General features: G+C 42.2%; 1 protein-coding gene across 1 annotated transcript in view; it reads right to left on the minus strand.

Moving 5' to 3' along the window:
- LOC126471212 (succinyl-CoA:3-ketoacid coenzyme A transferase 1, mitochondrial) overlaps window positions 1-23,065 on the minus strand; it is a 102,781-nt gene that overhangs the window by 17,181 nt on the left and 62,535 nt on the right. Inside the window, exons 6-9 of the mRNA XM_050099328.1 lie at window positions 16,130-16,247; window positions 15,752-15,971; window positions 15,445-15,520; window positions 12,966-13,136 (exon numbers count right to left, since the gene is read on the minus strand). Coding sequence (XP_049955285.1) covers window positions 12,966-13,136; window positions 15,445-15,520; window positions 15,752-15,971; window positions 16,130-16,247 — 585 coding nt within the window. The remainder of the gene's footprint in view (window positions 1-12,965; window positions 13,137-15,444; window positions 15,521-15,751; window positions 15,972-16,129; window positions 16,248-23,065) is intronic.

A 23,065-nucleotide genomic window follows, 5' to 3' on the forward strand; every position in this document is an offset into this window, starting at 1 on the left:
ACACTTTTTCATGTTCATCTATGTTTTCACTGTCACAAAAATGTATGCAACACAGCAACAAATCAAACATATTTCAGGACATAGTAGAAGACACCTGGTTTTTGTAAAGCGGATTTTCGCTTCAATAACCCTCCATTGTTGGCTTATCAAGCCCTAGCCACAACGTAAGTTTCCTGAAATCATCAATGCTGATATCACTCCATAAAGTCAGTCTTGATGATAGAATAATGTCCCTGCAGTATTCCACTAACAATCTTTTGTTCACCATAACAGTGTTTCCTTCACTACGTAACTGCACATTCTTCAGAGCAAGGAGGGGGGGGAGGGGGGGCGGGGAAGATGATCAACTGGATGAATATTTGTTGCAGGAAGACTGCCCAAAAGTGGATTGACTACACCACTGTTACCCAAAAAAACAAAATTGTTTATATTTGCCTGCACATCAGACCACTTCATTCGTGAAGTAGAGAGCCCATCAGTACAAGACATCTTCAGGTGGCAGCTCACTTTCACTGTACTCGTCAATGAAAGATGAACCTTCATTTGACTCATTTGTGGATGTATCATTCGTAACCAGCATGTGTTTCTTTTGTTTCTTCAATGGAATTACTTCTTCTTCACTATTACTCTTGCTCAAGTAAGGAGCATGATAGTCTGGGTCACAATAACTGCCACTTCCGAACAGTGATTCAACAGATAAACTCTATTCCTCCAGCCATTTTCAGATTCGATCCTCTTGTGAATTCATTATTCATCAAACAACCACAATGTCTTGTTGGAAACGAGAACTACACAACACTGCATATGTAAACAAAATGCCAGTACTGGTAAGGAACACACTGTAATCACGTGAAAATTGCCTGTCAACCAGTGCTGCCATTACAAAACCAACATCACAGAACTTTTTTCACTGGTCAGTAGAACGTAGCACCCATTTTCTTTCAGTACAGCTGTGATTGTAGATTTACCACATGCAAACACTCATGACCCCTCACGTAATCTAATATGCTGCACATGGAGAAAACAGAAAACTGATGTGCATCATATGTAATGCATATGGTGGTGAAAGTGTTAACTGTACCAAATCTGAGATGTATCTATTTATGACATTTCAACAATGTAGGAAAAGACATATTGCAAATTACTGTAAAGAAGACATGTTAAAGTTGCAGACAGGTACATTAAAAGACACTTTCATAAACTATCACATGGCTCCATTCGCACTTCTGTCCACATGAAACCCACTAACCACAAACAGTACCTACATTTTAACAGCTGTCATCCATTTTACACCAAAAAATCTCCCCCATACAGTCTCGCCACGTGGAAATGGTGTATCTGCAGTGATATCTCCTGTGCCATATCCCCTCACATCCCCAATCCTCCCACCACCTTCAAGAACAAGCAACAAAGGAGTGTCTCCTTCATCACACAGTACCACCCTGGACTCCAACTGTTGTAATTTTGACCGTTCTGATCGCAGGGTGGCCATGACTGAAAGCGCGGCGGGACTGAACACGAGCTGCCCGCGAACAACAAAGATTAACGAACGGGAAAGGATGGACACGCATAACGACAGACAACCGAGCAAGCCACCAAGAACAAGAACAACAACAACAACGACAACAACAACAACAACACGCAAAAAGCAATGGGGTCACAAGCAAAAACCTCACGAAGTCAACAATGTCCACTAGTACACAGAAATAAGCAAAGTAAACACGATGTCTGTAAGTGAGATATCTAGAGACTCACGCCGGTATCAGACTGCCTCACTGAGAGAGGCAGGCGCTTAAATACATGATAGGGTACGCTGCTATTGGCTGCTGGGACCAAGGGCTCCACAGTGGCGCCCCTCACAATATATGCAGGCCAGGAGCGTGCGCAGCCACGGCTTACAGCACAACAGCTGCAGAGACCTCTAGTGGTAATCGAGGTCCATGGCATCTGGCGTGGATTCAAAACCCGCGGCGCTCAGTACCAGACTAACAACCATCACATCTTTTGCCAGGGCTTTGATCACCTATCGTCATGCACTGAAATGAGTGACATCCTACCCGGGATACTTTCCATCCCTGTAACAGTTGTGTTCCATCACCCACCCGACCTCCACAACATCTAAGTCAATCCCTATGCCACTCCCAATCCTAACCCCTTGCCAAAAGGATCATATTCCTTGCCCAATCTACCCACCCAGCACTTCCTACTCCAGTCCTGTCACAGGTTTATCCCACCCCATAGGAGGCCGGGCTACCTGTGAAAGCAGCCATGTCATTTACCAGCTCTGCCGCAATCATTGCACAGCTTTTCATATTGGTATTACTATCAATCAGCTGCCCACCAGGATGAACAACTGTGACCAAGAACAAAGTAAACCACCATATGGCATAACATGCAACTGAACATAATACACTTTATTTCAATGGCTGCTTCACTACCTGAGCCATCTGGATCCTTCCCTCCACCACCAGCTATTCTGAACTGCACAGATGGGCATTATCTTTACAACACATTCTCCAATCCCGTAATTATCCCAGCCTCAAACCATCTTAACTTACTGTCCCCACACCCCACACCCTCCACCCTCCCCCTATGTTCTATCATCTCCTCCCATCCTGTTTATTTGCTGCCCTCTGCCAATGCATCTGCCCGTCTTTCCCCACTCCTCTCCTTTTTTGCCCCTTTTTTCCCCCCACCTCCCTATCCCACAACCTCCTGACACTGTGCATGTTGGCATTCTAGTCCCTGTACACTCCAATGGACAGCATACATCTTTTTCCCGACTTGTAGACTACTATACCTTCCCCTTCCCTGCCCCCTTCAGATTGCTGCTTGGATCCCATTTGATAGTTACATTCTGGCCCAATATGCTGGAGTTGGAGGTCATGTGTGCATGAGGTGTGCTTGTTTGTGTGTATGTTTGTGTGTATGAATGGTGTGTGTGTGTGTGTGTGTGTGTGTGTGTGTGTGTGTGTGTGTGTGTGTGTGTTTTACTGATGAAGACTGTGGCCAAAAGCTTAATGTAAGTGTCTTAATTGTGTGTGTGTCTGCAACTTAACGAGTTTTCTTTACAGTTAGTAGCACTCTGTCTTTTTCCTACATTGTTGATATTCCTTCCTGAGTTTCTGGTGTTTTATTTATGGCATTTATACTGTGACCCTGTTTTATTTATGGCATTTATACTTTGACCCTTTCTCCAGTATTCTAATAAAAATTTATGAGCTTTTCACGAATTTTACTTTTGAATTCAACTGGACAACTCATTTGGTCAAGCTAAAAGGAAGCCCATGGAAATAAAGGCTGTTCCAAGCACTTTCAAAAAATTTATTCAGTTTTGATATGGTTGCAAGTAGAAAGAATATTTATGTATCTGGATGACATGGGAATAATACATTAATTTTGTCACACTAACCTATAAAAAGGTCCTATCAATGATGAGATACACTAGATATGAACAAACACAGATTTGACAAGGATAGGGAACAAAATCAGCCTTGGCTCTTTTAAGGACTTACTGCAGTATATTAACTATCTAACTTTGTTTTTGGTGACAGTATTGGAAGAGGAGCAGGAAAGGAAGAAGTCAAGAAGGCGGAGGGGGAATGATGCAGGGCCCCTCACAGAGTGCATAATTGGATAGCAAGAGGTACATTTTTTGACATAAAACATGGCCAGTGGACAGCCGCCGCAGAGCCTAATTCTGCTCTAATCGTGAGCCAGGGCATATAACCTGGGCACACCGATAAATATTCCAAGTCCAGCAATATGCACAAGCTGGCAACACTAAATACTGTGGCACTTCCTGGAGGAAGTCTCGGCCTCTGAATGCCACACATGCCACAATATCCAGAACACATTTACCAGTTCCCGGCAGCAGCTGCTGCGACAATGCTGTGCTCCCTTTCCCCTTACCAAAGGCGCCTGCTACTGCTAATCACTTTGGGTGGTATAAAGTGCTTTAATAATGTCGAGTGATGCTCCAACAGAAATGTCCATGATTTGCGTTTCACACACAACAGCAATGGAGGCATACGACTGTTTTCAAAATCATGACTTTTCTATCACACATTTATTGCACAAAATTATTTCTATAGTTTGTGATCCAATTAAAATACCTCACTATGTTGTTTAATGTTATTATTAATGCATTATATCTCATTCATTTTCCTTTTAGAGGCGGTTCTTCGTACAATTATTTCGTCATGAATTCGTGTGTTTCTCCCGAGCCTCAGTAAGTAACGGTGGTGCAATACATTTCACTGTCATCATCTGGTTCTACACAGTAAATGCTTGTGACAAACTGTGTGATTAGTTTGCAGCACAAGATCTGCAACGAGGAGGCACACTGCACATTTTGAGGACCACATATGGACTCATGGAGAGCTTAACACTAAGAAAGTGGTTTTGACATATTCAATTATATTTAAACCAACAAAACTGTTCATATCCAAAGCTACCAAGCAGGGAAGAAAGTTGCTATTGCCGGTGTTTAGCAAATATCTGCAGGGGGTATCTATTTGCTGTTACAGGAATTTAGGACAGAGCCACCTACTGTAGTTACGTTGGCAGGAACATGAATGCTGGGGTAGTCATTGCAATGTGGAAGATGATAGTTGGGTTTGGCTTTAATCACATCATCTGACTGCCCAGAAACTGATTCCTGATATTCAAATCCAACAAAACAAACAAATCTGCATAACTCCAAATCTTATAGTGCCTACTCAGAAAAAAATAAACCTTCCCAGATGTTACCAGACTTTAATATCTACATAGGTAAATGAGTTTTTCAAAAAGCACATAAATCATTTCTACTTCTTACGACATAAAACCTGTATTACCGTGAAGTGGGTAAATAAACATTTTTATGATTCTGCTGCATCATGTGGAGCCCAATGCTAGGATGCATTTTAAACATTATCACAGGCAGCAGGTACGTATGCTTCCACCAAATAGTCCATTTCCACGCATGCATGCATGCATTTTTACCAACTACAGAGTTTTATTCTAGGACTTCTTGTCATCAGGCCCTTCATCAGAAATGGTACTTTATTTTTGAATCGCCATACACTGCAACTAGCAGCTAAAATGATTTATTGCTCTACAACAATGAAAAGCTTTCAGCATGCCTGCATTTAGTTCTGACCATCACTTTCTAAATGGTAGTTTCTTTTGAACCCGGTTCCAAATTTTCTGCAACTGTATCTTATTAATTCCATTTTGCTATTACCAGTCACTGTTTATGAAGTGTTGTGTTATGGCTAAGAAAGGGGCCTGATCACTAGAGATAGTACTACAGGTTACTCTGAAGTGTAACAAAAAACACACATTTCATATTAATACACTACAGGTTACTCTGAAGTGTAACAAAAAACACACATTTCATATTAATACATGAAAATCCACCTGATGATGCAGGTTTAATCCTTTTCACTATTTCTTTAATTGAGCCACCAATCGTCACATCGAAGGTCAGAGATGAATCTTAAGAAACCCCCTGTTTCAGCTGGGTCCTAGCACCTTGCAGGAGATATCAGTCATATCTGCTTTGTGAGTACAAAATTATGTCACCAACAAAATGTGCGAGAGTCTCTGAAAAGATTTGAGGTAATTGTCAGAAAACAAGAATCTGTATTTTGTTCAGCATCTCCTCAGTATCAAACAAGATTGGAAAAATTACAGAAGCACTGAAAAAGCTTGTTAGAATCCATTACCAATGGTAGAGCTAGCGATGAAAAATGTTTGACAGTGCACATCAGCACATTTCCATAAGTCTTCTGTTTTTTTCTGCTTCATGAGCCATACATTCAAATTTTTCATGTGAATCTACAATATGATTTATTATTTACCTCTCTGTCTTGTATTCAGGATAATTGGAGTAGCCCAATAAGCAAAGATGTTAATGGAAGGACAGTGAGGCAAGCTGAACTTTGTAACTGAAGCAGTATATTACTCAACAATTGAATGTGCAGTATGGTCTCCGCACCCGCTACAGATACCTGCGAATTTGTGACAATAACCACAGTTTACTCTAGGCAAAGCTTCTAGTTATAGTGTAACAATTGTAATTGGAAGACTGTATTTGTGTTACTATTCAAATTGATTATACCAGTGGATAACTTAAAGATTCATATTGCTTCTATCTACACAGCTATGTAAAGTAGCATTTAAATTCAAGGTAATCAAGTGCGTGTTTCACTTGTGACATTATATTTTCAATGCAGTTTGTAAGTCTTCTGACGATCTACCACACTGGGTGCAGGCATAGTGTTGTGCTTTCCAAATATCAAGCAACAACACATATAAATTTAAAAAACAACATTGTTCCACCAGGCTATGTACCCTGTATTTTTATATACACTACTCATTTCGGGCACTGCCCCTTGCCATGTGCATCAAGAGTGACAGATGTGGACACATCATTGTTATCGTCTCAAAAATCAGGTACCATGCATATTTCTGCACAAATATGCATGGTGCATGATTTTTAAACAACGAAAATGATGTCTCCATGTTTCTCCCTATAGATGCATTTGAGACTGGGCAGTGCCCGAAACTAGTAGTGATGATAACGAGTATTTACAGGAACACAGAAACATCTGTCACTACAACAATTTGAAGGAATCATAAGTGGCCTGAATTTGGATTATTTTCATGATCTAAAGGCCAATCGAGGAGGAAACATTAAGATAGCAATTAAAAGGCTATTTAGTGTGCATTACATACATATAGATCTCAACATGAAAAATGTATGAAGGTGCTGAAATGCACATTGCCCACATCTCCAGTTTTGTTTCCATGCAAATTAACATATTTCTCAGTTTGCTCTTTTCTGAATCCTGAAATGAACTGATTACTGCATGGCTTCGAATAATTTGTTAACTGTGGTTCTTCTTGCTTCCGTCCCCACCAATATACATAGCCAATTTCATGGTGCAACGTGTTTGATACCTTACTGTTTCACGATATGGGATAAGGTTGATTTCCAGTTATTTTTTATTCCACTGAAATAAGCTTTCATTCTATCAATATGTTTTATTTGTTTCTGTTTCATTAAAATTGTAATCATGATGGAAAATTATACACCTCCATATTTCACATGCCATATCTTTCATGAGCTAACCTGCCACTAGCTTAGATATCACAATGTTGATATTATATAACACTGGGATTAACAGCCCACTTCCACACTGGAAAGCTTAAAAACAGAGAAATTCTGGATTAAATGCAATAGACTGTTTTACATACAGATAGTCTAAAAGGCGACGTTAGAATGTGTCAGGAGATAACAATATGACGAGTCTGTATAGCATTTCGCTACATGGCTTCTCCTAGACCAGCTAGGAAGTGGCACCATCACCACAAATATTTGGCAACACTGTGAGAGTGCATGGCCCTGAATAGACCTGCTAACTTCATTTGACATTCATTTCCCTGTTCAATGATTTATGCTATATAATCTTCATGTAAGGTGAGACACTGAGAAGTAAGGTTTCATTTCTGAACTCCACGTATTCTGTTCTTTATGTAAGTCAACTGTTCTTATGTTTGATGGTGCATTATGAGGTTCACTGACTGATCTTGCGATATGAGAGCACTGCTGCCAACAATGCCTCATTAGCTCAGTGGTTCTGCACACGTTACGATGTGAAAGTGGTGGGGACTGCAACTTCAAATCATGGTGGGTACAAGGCCACTCAAAGTTTTCATTTCCCATGGAGCTGAAAATTGCTAGAGGAAATTCTTTAATGAAATGAGAAGAAAACCTTTAAACATTCAGCCTTCTTGCACTCTTAATTCTGTGAGCTGTTTTAATGGCCCTAGGTGTCCAATTTGCAAATATCGAGCTCCATCAATATACAAACGTCTCTGAATAGATGTGAATCAACTCTCAATGATACTAATTTGAGTTTTGTTCATCACATAGAACCCACATTTCAAGGGGAATAGTTATAAAGTGAACATACTGATTAATATAGTTCCTCTGTGCTCAGTTTCTGTAGTAGCAGTTAGGCACCCCCTTTAAATGTATGCTGACACTGGAGTTAGCAACTTCTTTCCATTCTAGGTGGCTTTGAAGATGGGCAGACTTCTTGGTTTTTAAATATAATTGAATATCTTAAATATTACTTTTGATTAACGTTAAGTTCTCCATGAGTCTATATGTGGTCCTCAAAATGTGCAGTGTGTGTGCGCTGCTATAGATCATGCACTGAAAAGTATTTGCAGAATCTATCACATACATTTAATGTAAGAAATCAAACAACAACAGTAAAATGCTGTGCACCACCATTACTTCACTGTGGCTTGACAAAAATAGACTAATTCCTGACAAAAAATCTGCATGAAGAAGCACTCCAAAAGAAAAAAAAGTGACGTATAAAGCATTAGTAACATTAAAAAACGTAGAGCGGTATTTTAATTGAATCACAAACTATAACAATAATTTTACTGTAGGAAGTTTCACAAACAAAGAAATAACTAACAAGTGGACCTTCCAGTCTCTGAAATTCAGTTCAGGATGAGACTTCACAGGTCGGTAGTAGACATCAAAGACTCATAGAAGTCTTAAAGTACACTATCTAGAAAATTCCGAGAAAAAAGGCTCTAAAGTTTTAAGAGTAGCTCATATGCACCTCATATACCATCAGAAATAGCATTACAGCATAGAGGTGAAACAGCTTAATCAGTAGCATTCTAGAATGTTGTATGACCGCTCTGGGTTTCATCCTTCCTGCTGGCTCAATTTTATTTTGTTTTGTTAATTGATTGAAAAATAACAACTACTTTGAAGTAAAATTAATGAACGAATGTATTATCAATTAAATCATAAATAATTTTATTTTGTTTATGAAATGGCTGTCCCAGGATACTTAAAATTTGAATTACACTCATCAATACTATCTTTTTTAAAAAGTTGAATAATTTCAAATGCCTTGTCAATGGAGGTAAATTACAGTAGTAATTACTGTCATTCCTATGTTATTACAAAAATGGGCAATATTTTAAGCTGTGCAAAAGTTATAAATATTGTTGTAAATTTGAGGAACTGGAGTCTTCATAGAAAATCAGAGTATCACTACTGCCCTATTGTATATACAAACAGGAAGTGTCAAGGCCTGCATGGAACTAATCGAGCAATGGGCCTTACCTGCTACAGTGCCAGTCCTTTCCCGACTTTTGCAGAGACTGGAGCTTTCTGTACTGTGAAATATTATCGGAACTTTTACAATATTCTGAATTTAAAAAAAATCTATCAAGGAAAAAATTATGAAAGTATCATAAGTTGCAGATTTATTATACAATGAAGTATTGAAGGTGATGTTACAAGATGTGGTTGTTTGTTATGAAAGCTTGCTTGCCACAAATAACGTGATTGCATTGGAATCTTCAATGACAATTTCTCATGAAGCAGTGTTTATGGGAGAAGAAATTTACCGAAGTACTATGGACACGTTGGTTGAAAAAATACTTGTGACTGATTATGAACTTGCTCGTGAAAATGAAAACTGTGAAGGTGAACCTTTCGAGAAGTATGAAGACCGCAGCTCATCGGATGAATATGAACCAGAAGAAAAGAAGGCAAGAGAAGCTTACTTTCTTAGGACTACAAAATTAACATTGTTAATATCACAAAGCCTCATCCCACGAGGAAAATACAAACATGACAAAATGAAGAATGCAGCCGGTTAAGAAAGAAGGAATGTTTATCCCAATGGGAAAAAGAAATATAAAAAAATGGAGAACTCAATTTGATAAGTATGCAGCAATCAGTTCCTGGATGTATGATAATTTTGTTGAAGCCTGAGAGAATTATCAGCAAGTGACTACATGGAATTTACAAGCATGGGCTTTAGCTGCAGCACAACAGTTTACGGATTTTGAATTTAAAGCTTCCGACAGATGGGTTCATAGTTTCAAAAGTAAGTATGGGATTCGCCAGAGAAACGTGACGAGATTTGTTTCAAGAAAAGAAACAGCGACAACTGAAAAAATGTTGCCAGCTGCAGACACTTTTCAAACCTAGATGTTAAAACTGATACCAAATTTCAACATAGATTTTGTTATCAACACTGACCAGACAGGTATTTATTGTGGGGTATTTAAGAATTCATTTTTCTCTATTTTTACAATTCTCTGACAAAATACTTCAATTTTTGTTTTTTCCTTTTTTTTCCTTTCCAGGATGTCAGTATTAGACGGTTTACAACAGGACTCTGGCTGTCAGAGGAAGCAAAACTATTTTCGTCAAAATACATGACAGGAACAAAGTGACGCACACATATAGCGTTCAATACACTCTCCCTCTGTCTGGACACATCCTAGCTCAAGTGTTTTGTTTACAAGAGGCAACCGGTAAATTTCCTAACACAGCAAGCTCCCAGTTGTTCAGGTTAAGGCATTCACAAGCCTGCATGGATAACCAAATACATGAATAATCCAAAATACACATTTTTACCAGAAACTGCTGCTTACTGTATCTACAAAACATTCTACATGTCAAATTTGAAAACCCACTGCATTACTTGCCAGGAATTAACAACAAGACACACCGTATTTTTTATCTCTTGCTTTCAGCCACTTTTGACAAACTATTGTCCACCTTCTTTTTCTCTTTCTGTTCTTCATGAAATTGTTTTCTGATCAAATGGTTCAAATGGCTCTGAGCACTATGGGACTTAACATCTTAGGTCATCAGTCCCCTAGAACTTAGAACTACTTAAACCTAACTAACCTAAGGACCTCACACACATCCATGCCCGAGGCAGGATTCGAACCTGCGACCGTAGCAGTCCCGCGGTTCCGGACTGCAGCGCCTAGAACCGCACGGCCACCGCGGCCGGCTTTTTCTGATCATGGTTCACATTTTCTGGAGAGTCATAACATTGGTATAATCAAACATATTTTATTCTGCATACACTGTTGTTGTTGTTGTTGTTGTTGTTGTTGTTGTTGTGGTCTTCAGTCCTGAGACTGGTTTGATGCAGCTCTCCATGCTACTCTATCCTGTGCAAACTTTTTCATCTCCCAGTACCTACTGCAACCTACATCCTTCTGAATCTGCTTAGTGTATTCATCTCTTGGTCTCCCTCTACGATTTTTACCCTCCACGCTGCCCTCCAATACTAAATTGGTGATCCCTTGATGCCTCAGAACATGTCCTACCAACCGATCCCTTCTTCTGGTCAAGTTGTGCCACAAACTTCTCTTCTCCCCAATCCTATTCAATACTTCCTCATTAGTTATGTGATCTACCCATCTAATCTTCAGCATTCTTCTGTAGCACCACATTTCGACTGCATACACTAATAACAGATAAAAGCATTTTAGTGCCTCAGTGAGTGTGATACTGGTTCCTCGATCATTTAATTCACTATATCTGGGTGACTTACACGTAGTGGTAAGTTCATTATTCCTGTGAATGCACACCGTTTGTTTCAAATATTTGCTTATAGCAAATTTCTTCAATTTGTGTTCACTCACTAAATTTGCAGTCTTATGTTCAGCAGCATGTGTTAAGTTCTATAGGCATGTCCTTCCACTACAGTCCAATTTCATCAGTATTTTAAATCTGTTCTGGGAGAAAAGATTTCTGTTCTTTGCAACTGGAGAATTTGCTGCAAAAAGCATAAGTTGTGTTTTTGTTAGCATTATGTTTCCCACTCTGAACAGCAATTTCTCAAATTTCACAGCAGGGCTTATCAAGCTAGATATTCTGATAAAGCATTACATTTTTATCCATTCCCCAAATTTTTCATGAAATCTGCTGCTTTCTATATCAACGTTGGATCCGATATGGTAACTTGTGCTGCTTCTGTTCTGAAACTACAAATGCAGTGCTTCATATAGTTTTTGATGCATCTAGTTTTCATCAAGTTGCTGTTTTCAGGTACTTATTCTTTGACAGCCTTTTGTCAGCTATTGTTGCAAAATTTAGTGTTTCTTTATTTATCTTTAAGTCTCTCACTGTTTGTATGCCTATTCCAAGATTCTGGGAAAGTTTTACTGTAGGTTCTCTCTTTTCTAAGCTTCTGTCTGCCTATGATTGGATTTAAATAAGTGTGACTGACATTTCAGTGAGTCAAGTGGTAGGGTGCAGTAGCCTGCCAATTGAAGCCCCTCATTGAGCACCATCTGGCTGGATCCTGACAATACTGCACCCCAGCATTCTACTCTGTCAATCGAAAAGTTATTTTATTCATTCCGTAGCACATATAACCATCCATAACTTCAACAATTAAAAAAAAAAATTGATATATTTTGGTGAGCACTCACTCGATGTCACTAATATAATCTAGACATTATGCTATTATTGAGAAAGGTCAACAGCTAGAGAATTATGATCAACAATGTGTTCCTTCTGTCAGCACAGAGCAAGAATTCTGAATGTAACTGTCCCAGAAGAAAATCTAAATATTTTTTTCCTATCAACTTCAAGTAAGTTGGAAATTATTGAACTTTGTCGTCTAGGGTATGTGTTAGGTGAACATACAGACAGAAAATCTGCTACACTCATGTTAGAAATGTAGAGTCACTGCATTTATCTGAAGATTAAATGGGAAACAATGGATAAATATTTCAGAGATGTCTGACAGCACAATTAGGGCCTATATCACTTTCTGGTGATAAAACATGAATTACATGCATAGTGGTGTATTCCAAATGAAGACTTTACCCTTTAGTGAGGAACTAATGTAAACTGTAAAGTTTAGTCTTGACAATAAGTGTAATAATGACTGTCAAAAGGTAGCAACTGGAAAGAGTAACGAAGTGCCATTATATAAAACACAGCAATGCGAAAATCTGTACAGAATAAATGTCTCCCTTACACTTGCCATTAAAATAAACTTCCCTTAAGACAATGTAAGGTGTGCATATGGAGTAGTACAACTATTTTTTGTATTTTGTATTTAACATTCTACTAAAAAAATGAAAAAATTAAAAACATGGTCATTATTATATCTTACCTTTTCTGTTATTATCATGTCTACACAGCTTTTCCCTGTCAGTGGTAATGTACACTGTGACAGAATCTTGTGTGCACCTCCTTTTGCAGTATGCTCCATAGTCACAACCACTTTTGTTCCAGGGGCAGCTACCAAGTCCATTGCACCCCCCATTCCTTTCACCAGCTTCCCCTGAAACAAGGCATAATGCAAATTTGATTTATCTGTATTATGTCGTCATCAAATTTTGATGACCAAACTGTGTATTTTTTCCTGCTACTTCAAATGATCCATTCCATTTCTGCTTGAGGACAACTTATCTTCAGACTATATAGACATCCAAATAAATGGTATATCAACAAAAATAATCACTCTTCAAAAATACAGGGTGATTCAAAAAGAATACCACAACTTTAAAAATGTGTATTTAATGAAAGAAACATAATATAACCTTCTGTTATACATCATTACAAAGAGTATTTAAAAAGGTTTTTTTTTCACTCAAAAACAAGTTCAGAGATGTTCAATATGGCCCCCTCCAGACACTCGAGCAATATCAACCCGATACTCCAACTCGTTCCACACTCTCTGTAGCATATCAGGCGTAACAATTTGGATAGCTGCTGTTATTTCTCGTTTCAAATCATCAATGGTGGCTGGGAGAGGTGGCCGAAACACCATATCCTTAACATACCCCCATAAGAAAAAATCTCAGGGGGTAAGATCAGGGCTTCTTGGAGGCCAGTGATGAAGTGCTCTGTCACGGGCTGCCTAGCGGCCGATCCATCGCCTCGGGTAGTTGACGTTCAGGTAGTTACGGACAGATAAGTGCCAATGTGGTGGCGCTCCATCCTGCTGAAATATGAATTGTTGTGCTTCTTGTTCGAGCAGAGGGAACAGCCAATTCTCTAACATCTCCAGATACTGTAGTCCAGTTACAGTAGCCCCTTCGAAGAAAAAGGGACCATCTTAGCATCAACTGACGCTGACGCCTAGTCAACAGCGCCTCAAGCGAACAAATGTACAACTAAATGAAACTTTATAGCTCCCTTAATTCGCCGACAGATAGTGCTTAGCTCTGCCTTTTGTCGTTGCAGAGTTTTAAATTCCTAAAGTTGTGGTATTCTTTTTGAATCACCCTGTATAATAGATGAAGAATCTACTCACCAAGTGGTGGCAGGAGAAAACACATACACAAGTTGAGGAAACATTAAGCTTTTGGAGCCAGGGGTGGTGCCTTCTGGCATAATGGTTGAAGGGGAAAAGAAGAATAAAGGAAAAGGACTGGTGAGGTTTAAGAAGAAAGGACAGTTAGGGAAAAGTCACCCAGAACCCGGAGTTGGAGACTTACCAGAAAGGATGAGAAGGAAAGTCACCATTCCTTTTCCTTCACTCCTCTTCCATCCCTTTCAAACCTTCTGCTAGGAGGAGGAGCCACTGGCTCTAAAAGCTTGTACATTTCCAGAACTTTTATGTGCATTTTTGTAACGCAAACATAAGATACAGCCGAAGCTAAACTATTCTACACCATAACTATGCTTACATTCCTGCACAGTATATAAGAAAGCATAAAGATACTGGCCGATTGAAGCTTTAAACTGGTATGAGAAGTATGATCCAAGAGCTCAGTTTGGTAGTGTGTTTCATGTGAAACTTGAGGACCAGGACTGAGACATGGTCTGACTCATTTTAATAAGGTTTATGGCACACACTATGCCGCAGACAGAGAGATATATTCTGAATTTTTATCAGAATTTATCCTTCAGTGATCACACACAATAACACTGTCACACTGATAATTGATGGTATTTACCATGTAGTTTATTGGTTTAGTTACATTCCAGCAAAACCCCTGGCTCTTTAAAGAATCAAACTCCAATGTATAAAACAGTTATAAAAAGTTTAGAAAAGGTTTGAAATGATGTGTAACCTTTGTTTGAAGCCACTAAGTGCTCCGAATCTCAATTACCAGATGAAGTATGAGTATTTGTGCACCAATAGTTACGTTGCCTCAAGACAAACACACAATTTGTAACTGTAATATTTGTCTTACTGCGTTAAACTTTTAACATCCGATTACATCTCTCAATGAGTAGATTATGACAGCATTTTAAATTCTTTAAATTTGGCCTATAATTATGCAAAATAAATTAATCTAAGTTGCCCCTATGCTGAAGTTGGTACCGGGTTCCAGATAAGCATTTTAGTAATACAGATTATCTTTAATCAAGCAATTACAAGGGGAAAAACGATAGTTTGATAAATTCTTAAATTTTGGACACAACATAATTTACTAATATGGGAAATAGTGGTAACTTTGACTAGTAATGAAATTACAGAACACAGTCTTTAACACCCAGTGGTGATAACCAAAACAAAGCTAGATAACCAAAGACAAAATAATTTAGAAAATTTAAATAATTACCACAACCATAACCATAATCACCACCACCACATCGAAACGCATGCACTTTACTCCAGTCAGTTGCTGAATACTTACTGGTATCATCCAATTAGCAAGATCACCATACTGTGAGACCTGCATGGCTCCAAGGATAGTCAGGTCAACGTGTCCACTAAATTAATATAAAAAGAGAGAACACGATAATAATGATGATGATAATAACAAAAATAATAATAATAATAATAATAATAATAATAATAATATCAAAACCGTAAGAAATAGGACTGCTAACATGACAAGAAAAAAAATAAAATAAAAAGAAAATGTGGGCTTTAATTGCAAGGCCATTATTCATATAAGACTGCATCTCTCCATTATTATTGTACATTGAAAAAATACGAACCCTCTTATCATTGCAAAGCTCTCATCACTGCTGAAAAATGATGCTCCAGGTTGAACTGTCACAGTTTGTTTGCCAGCATTAATCAGATCTGGATCAACCTCTTCCTGAGTAGCTGGGAATGGTCCTAGCCCTAATATACCATTCTCACTCTGCATGCAAACTGACATACCTTCAGGAATGTAGTTGCTGGCAAGCATTGGTATACCAATACCAAGATTAACTGCAAATATTATTAAGGACACACTCCCAAGTAATATTAAATACAGTTATACAGAAATTAATTATTAAACAAGGAAGATTGGCATACAAAGATTACAAATTGCTTTCTATTCTGACCTAGAAAAGAGAATAGTTAGCAGACCACTTTCAAAAGGATACCATACATGCCATCCTTGAATTCAAGGGCAGCACGCCTAATAATTCTTTCACGCATTGCGGCTGCTGGGCTTGAACTTGCTGCAGAAGAGCTCTTTGATTTTTTCAGTAAGGTTAATTGCTGTAGAACACAAAACCACAGTAAGAATCAAAATTATGACTTACTGTCAACAATGAGAAACTTTGTTTCTATTCCACTCAATTTGCTGTGAATTATTTCATAACACAGCACTCATAAAATCATCTAAAGCTACTGATACTGTTAGCTACAAATGCAAATGGAAGCACAGTTATAAAATTAACTTATGGTTATCATGTTGACCCAAATATTTTTACAATGGAAACTCCAGGCAGCTTCTGGCCACATAGCACATGCGACCACCAATTCCAACATCTCGGGCCGGAATGCAACTTCACGTGGGATCCAAGCAGCAATCCGAAGGGGAAGGGATAGTAGTGTATGAGTGGGGAGAGAGACAAACTGTCTGGTAAAGTATGCAGGGACTAGACTGCCAACATGCACAGCATCAGGAGGTTGTGGGGCAGGGAGATGAGGAAGAAAGGAGAGGAGTGGGGAAAGATGGGCAGATGCATTGGGAGGGGGCAGCAAATAAACAGGGTGAGAGACGAGATTGGAGAGGGGATGATAGGACAGAAGAGGTGGAAACTGTTGGGCAGAGGGTGTGGTGACAATATTTTACCATAGGCTGTGGCCGGGATTATTACAGGAGCAGAGAATGAGTTTTATGGATAAGTTTCCACCCCTTCTGTCCCATCATCTTCTCCCCATTCTCATCCCACCCCAATATTTGCAGCAAACTGCCAACCCATCGTCCCATCTTTCCCCCACTACTCTCCTTTATGCACCTTTTCTCCCCACCTCCCTGTCTCACAACCTCCTGACGCTGCACCTGTTGGCAGTCTAGTCCCTGCTCACTCCAACAGACAGCATTCATCTCTCCCCCCCATCTGTACACTACTATCCCTTCCCCTTCCACTTCCACTTCCCCACCCCATCCAGATTCCTGCTAGCATCCTAGCATCCCACGTGATCTTGCATTCCAGCCCAAGACACTCGATTTGGCAGTTGTGTGTGTGTGTGTGTGTGTGTGTGTGTGTGTGTGTGTGTGTGTGTGTGTGCGCGCGCGCGCGCGAGCGAGCGAAAGCTATATGCGAGTGTCTTAATTGTGCCTATCTGCAACCTGACATGTCTTCTTCACAATACGTAGCACTCTGTCTTTTTCCTACATTGCAAATCTACATCATTACTCTGCAATTCACATTTAAGTGCTTGGCAGAGGGTTCATCGAACCACAATCATACTATCTCTCTACCATTCCACTCCCGAACAGCGCGCGGGAAAAATGAACACCTAAACCTTTCTGTTCGAGCTCTGATTTCTCTTATTTTATTTTGATGATCATTCCTACCTATGTAGGTTGGGCTCAACAAAATATTTTTGCATTTGGAAGAGAAAGTTGGTGACTGAAATTTCGTAAATAGATCTCGCCGTGACGAAAAACGTCTTTGCTTTAATGACTTCCGTCCCAACTCAGGTATCATATCTGCCGTATTCTTACAATAATTTTAAAGGTCAACTTCACTTCTGTAGGACACCCACAATTATAGCATTACTTTATTTAATTTCTAACATCATTAATCCAACTATCCCACAATCTACAAGGGTTATTGATTTGAAGTTGCTAGCTTTATGGCTGCACCATATAATGTATTTCTTAGTGTATGGGTCAGCAGCATAACAGATGTTCTATCTTTATTTTATTAATGAAGCAAATAAGTGTCAAAATTATCTGTTGTGTTTTCCAAATTCTCCTTTACCTACAACAAAATAATTTTAGATGTAGCTATTAACACTTGGGAAGAAGATCTTGCGAAGACGCTGTGCACAGTTTTATGGAATCAACCTAGCAAAATCCAAGGCATCTAATTATAATTGTCAGAATTTATTCTTTACATGCTCCAGAAGTTTCTTATGAGTCTAAGTGGATGAAGAAACTGAGTTCTATACCATTTCTGTTCATTTGAGCAGTCAGAGGAGGGAAATAAATAGATTACCGGGTGGCACCTTCCTGCAGAAATGGCTACAGGCTGTGTTAGCACTACCTTATTTCTGAACTCATTTTTGTCAAATGATCATTTAATAGAAACTCTATGTAGTAACACTGTTCATGTTTACGTCACACTTCACTTAGCGTAGACCGGGACTGTGTCCTAGGCATGCCCGATGTTAACTGACTGGGCAAGGCCCGTGCAGCCGGAATTATTGTTGTTGTCATGCCGGCAGAGGTCGCGTCCAAATTCTCGCGTGCCCTCTGGTGGACGGGACTCTACTTGCGGCAACTACCGTCCGTGACGCGCCGTGCCAATGTGCGCCTCCCGCGATCTTTCTGGTGGCTACTACACTCCTCCTCCTTCGGGGGTGAAGCCACTGTGATCCACTGCGTCGGAAGGTGGAGCGTCGGGCAGGAGCGATGACCTCCACATCCATTGGATGGACGGAGTCGAGGGGATCTGCCAACCCTCGAGCCGGAACCTTCGAATACGGCTGGAAGTGACCCACACGAAGAGGCCCCCGTCGTCCCACACCCGGAGCCCGGGACAGAACGGGCGACAAGCTGTCGAACTCTGGATCCTGTTCCACCCCGGGAGGGGCAAGACCCAGGGGCGGGGACGAAGGGGAAGGGACGACACCAGGTGAACCAACCTCCTGAGAAACCGGACCTGCTAGGGGGGCCGGCTCTCGCTGGGGCATCTCGAACGATGGCGATGCCGGTGCTGGAGCTACTGGAGGCTGTCAAGGCTGAGAACCATCGCAGTGCGGCAGAGGCACAGCGGGGAGAGGAGGCAACGTCCCCTGTGAAACCAACACAGGTGCCGGCAATGGGGAAGCCGGTGTCCTAGAGGGCGGAGGGTGGGTGCCCGAACGTGGACGTAGCTGATTTTGGTATCGACGTACCACCCGGTCCCCCGCCTGCAAGGTATAGAGCCGGCGGCCATTTCAGCACAGGACCACCGCTGGTATCCAACGTGGATTGCGACCAAACCCACGGGCCCAGACCGACATACCCAGTGGAAAGCCAGGTACTCCGTTTTGTGAAGACTGGCGAGGACCAGGCCGGAGGAGGTGCAGCAGAGTCCTGGGTTGACGCCCATGGAGGAGCTCTGCGGGGCTGCGTTCTCCCATTGGTGTGGTCCGGTATGCCGTCAAGAAAAACGTCAATGCTTCCTCCGCAGGTAATTCGTGCACATACTTTTTCATCTGCGTCTTAAATGTGCGCACCATGCGCTCGGCTTCCCCATTCGATTGTGGATGGAAGGGGGGGGGGAGAGCAAACGTGCCTAATACCGAAGCGCCTACAAAAATCCTGGAAGGTCTGCGAAATAAACTGCGGTCCATTGTCCGAGACCAGGGTGATTGGCAGACCTTCCACAGAAAAGATTTTTGCTAGTGCCTGGATTGCAACTTCTGAAGTGGTTGAGGAGCAGCGAACCACATATGGGAATCGGGAATAAGCATCAATGACAATGAGCCAAAAACCGTTGAGAAACAGGCCCGCAAAATCGATGTGAACACGTTCCCATGCTTGGGTTGCCGACGGCCATGAAGAGAACGCTGCCCTGGGAGATGCCTGTTGGCTCACACACTGGGAACAGGTGGCCACCAAGTGCTCAATTTCTCTGTCAATACCGGGCCAGTACACATGTCTGCGAGCCAAGGTTTTAGTACGGGAAACACCCCAGTGCCCTGCATGTAATAACGTGAGGACCTCCCGTCGTAAACTTGCAGGAACAACCAAGCGAGGAGCTGTATCATCGGTAGCCAGAAGGATAACGCCTTCCAAGACTGAGAGGCCGTCCCGTAGAAGAAAATAATTACGAAGAGGGTCCGAAGCCCGGCCCGGAGGGCGAGATGACCACCCCTGCTGAATGAGGTGAACTACTTGCCGGAGAACCGGGTCAGCTGCCGTTTCCCTGGCGACTCGAGAACTAGTGATCGGAAAGCCATCAACTGCTTGGCGGGACACCTCATCCAAATGAAAACACAATCTCCTCTTGATCGAACGTTGGATCCGGGCCCACCGGAAGACGGGAAAGAGAGTCGACGTTGGCATGCTGTCCTGTAGGGCGAAAATGAATGTCATAATGGTACTTAGAGAGGAACAAGGCCCAGCGCTGTAGTCTGTGGGCCGCCCTATCCGGAATCTGAGAGGCGGGGCCAAATAATGATGTTAACGGCTTATGGTCAGTGATTAACTGAAACTTCGTGCCATACAAGAAAGGGTGAAACTTGGTAATAGCGTAGACAATGGCCAAAGCCTCTTTTTCCACCTGGGAGTAATGGGCCTGCGCGGGACTAAGCGTTTTAGACGCAAACGCCAGTGGTTGCTCGGAACCATCTGCGTTGCGATGGGCCAGGACCGCCCCCACCCTATACTGCGAAGCATCTGTAGCCAGGACCAACGGCTTATGGGGATCAAAAGTAGCCAAACAAGGGGCTGATGTGAGGAGGCCCTTCAACGAGGTGAACGCTCACTCGCATGCAGGCGACTGATCAAAAGGAACACCCTTGTGCAGAAGGCAGTACAGGGGGAGGGCTATAGTGGAAGCCCTGGGAATGAACCGGTGGTAATAGGCTATCTTGCCTAAAATAGCTTGTAACTCTTTCAGCGAAGCGGGACGAGGAAGGTTGACGATACCTTGGACCAAACTGCCTAGTGGCTGGATACCGTGCCGAGAGATGGTGTAGCCCACATACTCAATGGATGGTTGAAAGAAGGTTGACTTATGCAGGTTGCAAGCCCACAGACCTGAATTTGAGAAAGAGGGTGCGAAGGTTGTGCAAGTGTTCCTTCGTGCTGCGGCATGTGACAATTATGTCATCCAGGTAATTAATACAATGAGGAATTGTCGACGTGACATGCTCAAGATAACGCTGGAATATCGCCGGGACACTGGATATTCCAAAGGCCAACCGCTGGTATTGGTAAAGGCCAAACGGGGTGTTGACGACCGCCAACCGTTTGGAGTCCTCATCAAGTGGTATCTGATGATAAGCCTCCGACAGATCCATTTTCGAAAAATATTGGCCTCCTGCCACGGAGGAGACAATTCATCAGCACGAGGCAAAGGATAGGTGTCCACCACCAATTGGGAATTAATGGTGGCCTTGAAATCGCCACAAAGACGTTATTTTCCCGAGGGCTTCCTTACAATAACAAGGGGCGAAGCCCACTCGCTGGAAGAAATGGGAAGAACGACCCCTAGGGCTGTCAGCCGGTCTAGCTCTTCCTTTACCTGAGGGCGGAGAGCCAAGGGGATCTGCCTCGCGCGTAGAAAACGCAGGCGAGCCGATGCCTTCAACGTTAAGTGAGCTTCAAAATCTGAAACATGCCCCAGGCCCTCCTCAAAAATATCTGGAAAGTCGGAGATCAAAGATTCCAATGATTGATAGGGAACGTCTTCGGAGACCAACTATATGGTGTCAGTGATAGAAAAACCAAAAGCTTGAAAGGCATACAGGCCAAAAAGGTTAGCTGAGCTTGCATCACTGACAACAATAAAAGCAATAGGCCGAGTGACTGATTTGTAAGTCACGTCGGAAGTGAATTGACCCAGTAGGGGAATGAACTGTTTACCATAACCGCGTAGACGCCGGTAAACTGGCGCCAACGGGGGCGATCCAAGGTCGGAATAAGTTTGTGCATTCAACAACGAAACTGCCACGCCCGTATCGACTTGCAGTTGTAACCGGCACGACCGAACCGACACCTCGATAAAGAGTTTGCGTGCCGATGCGTCGGGAGCCTGGCCCGATGAAACTTCCTGAATGTCAACGTCCATGTCCTCTGTACCTGCTTCCTTCGATTCTTTTGAGGCTGAGCGGCAAATTTTAGCAATGTGACCTTTTCTATTACATTTGCGACAAACGTCCCAATGCTGGGGGCACTCTGACCGATCATGATGTGTATAGCACGACGCACAGGACGGCAACAGGGGCCAGCGGCCAGAATTCTGTTTACGCGCCGCGCGGGAGAGGCCGTAACGGCCGGATTGTACCGCTCGCACGTCGTCCAACCGACACAGTGGACGCGGCCGCGCCGCCCTGAACCTCCGCGACGTCGCACCACACTTTCAGCTGTTGACCTGCTGCGTGAGAGACTTCATACGATTGAGCAATGGACAGGACTTCCTCGAGGGAAGGGTTTTCTAACTGCAGGGCCCGTTGCCAGACCTCCCTATCAGGGGCCAAACGAACAATGACGTCGCGTACCATAACGTGGGCGTACGACTCTCGCGACTGCTCCGTGACAAAATGACACTTGCGACTAAGACCGTGCAGGGTAGCGGCCCACGTCCGGTAAGACTGATGGGGCTGTTTCTTGCATTGATAGAACTCGACCCTAGCCGCCACAACATGCGTGCGGCGGCGATAATATGAAGACAGCAATGAACACAATGCGTCAAAAGACAAGGACGAGGGTTCCTGCAACGGCGCTAGCTGCCGCAAAACTTGATACAGCGAGGGAGATATCCAAGACAAGAAGAGAGCATGACATACCTCCGCATCGGCAACATGAAACGCCTGGAAATGCTGCCGAAGGCGATGTTCATATGCGTCCCAATCCTCCGCCGTCTCGTCATACGGGGGAAAGGGAGGAGGGAACGGCGCCGGAGCAGACGGCGTGGAGAGCAACGCCGGAAACACTTGTTTCATGGTGGCCATGAGTTCCGTCTGCTGCGCAACTAAAACTCGCACCAAATCCTCCATGCCATGGAGAAGCTGCGAAACCGGAACAACGACGCAACACGCAAAAGAACGACCCTACTTGTCACCAATTGTGTAGTAACACTGTTCACGTTTACGTCGCACTTCACTTAGCGTAGACTGGGACTGTGTCCTAGGCATGCCCGATGTTA

The sequence above is a fragment of the Schistocerca serialis genome, chromosome 3 (assembly GCF_023864345.2).
Source record: "Schistocerca serialis cubense isolate TAMUIC-IGC-003099 chromosome 3, iqSchSeri2.2, whole genome shotgun sequence".
NCBI classification, from domain to species: domain Eukaryota; kingdom Metazoa; phylum Arthropoda; class Insecta; order Orthoptera; family Acrididae; genus Schistocerca; species Schistocerca serialis.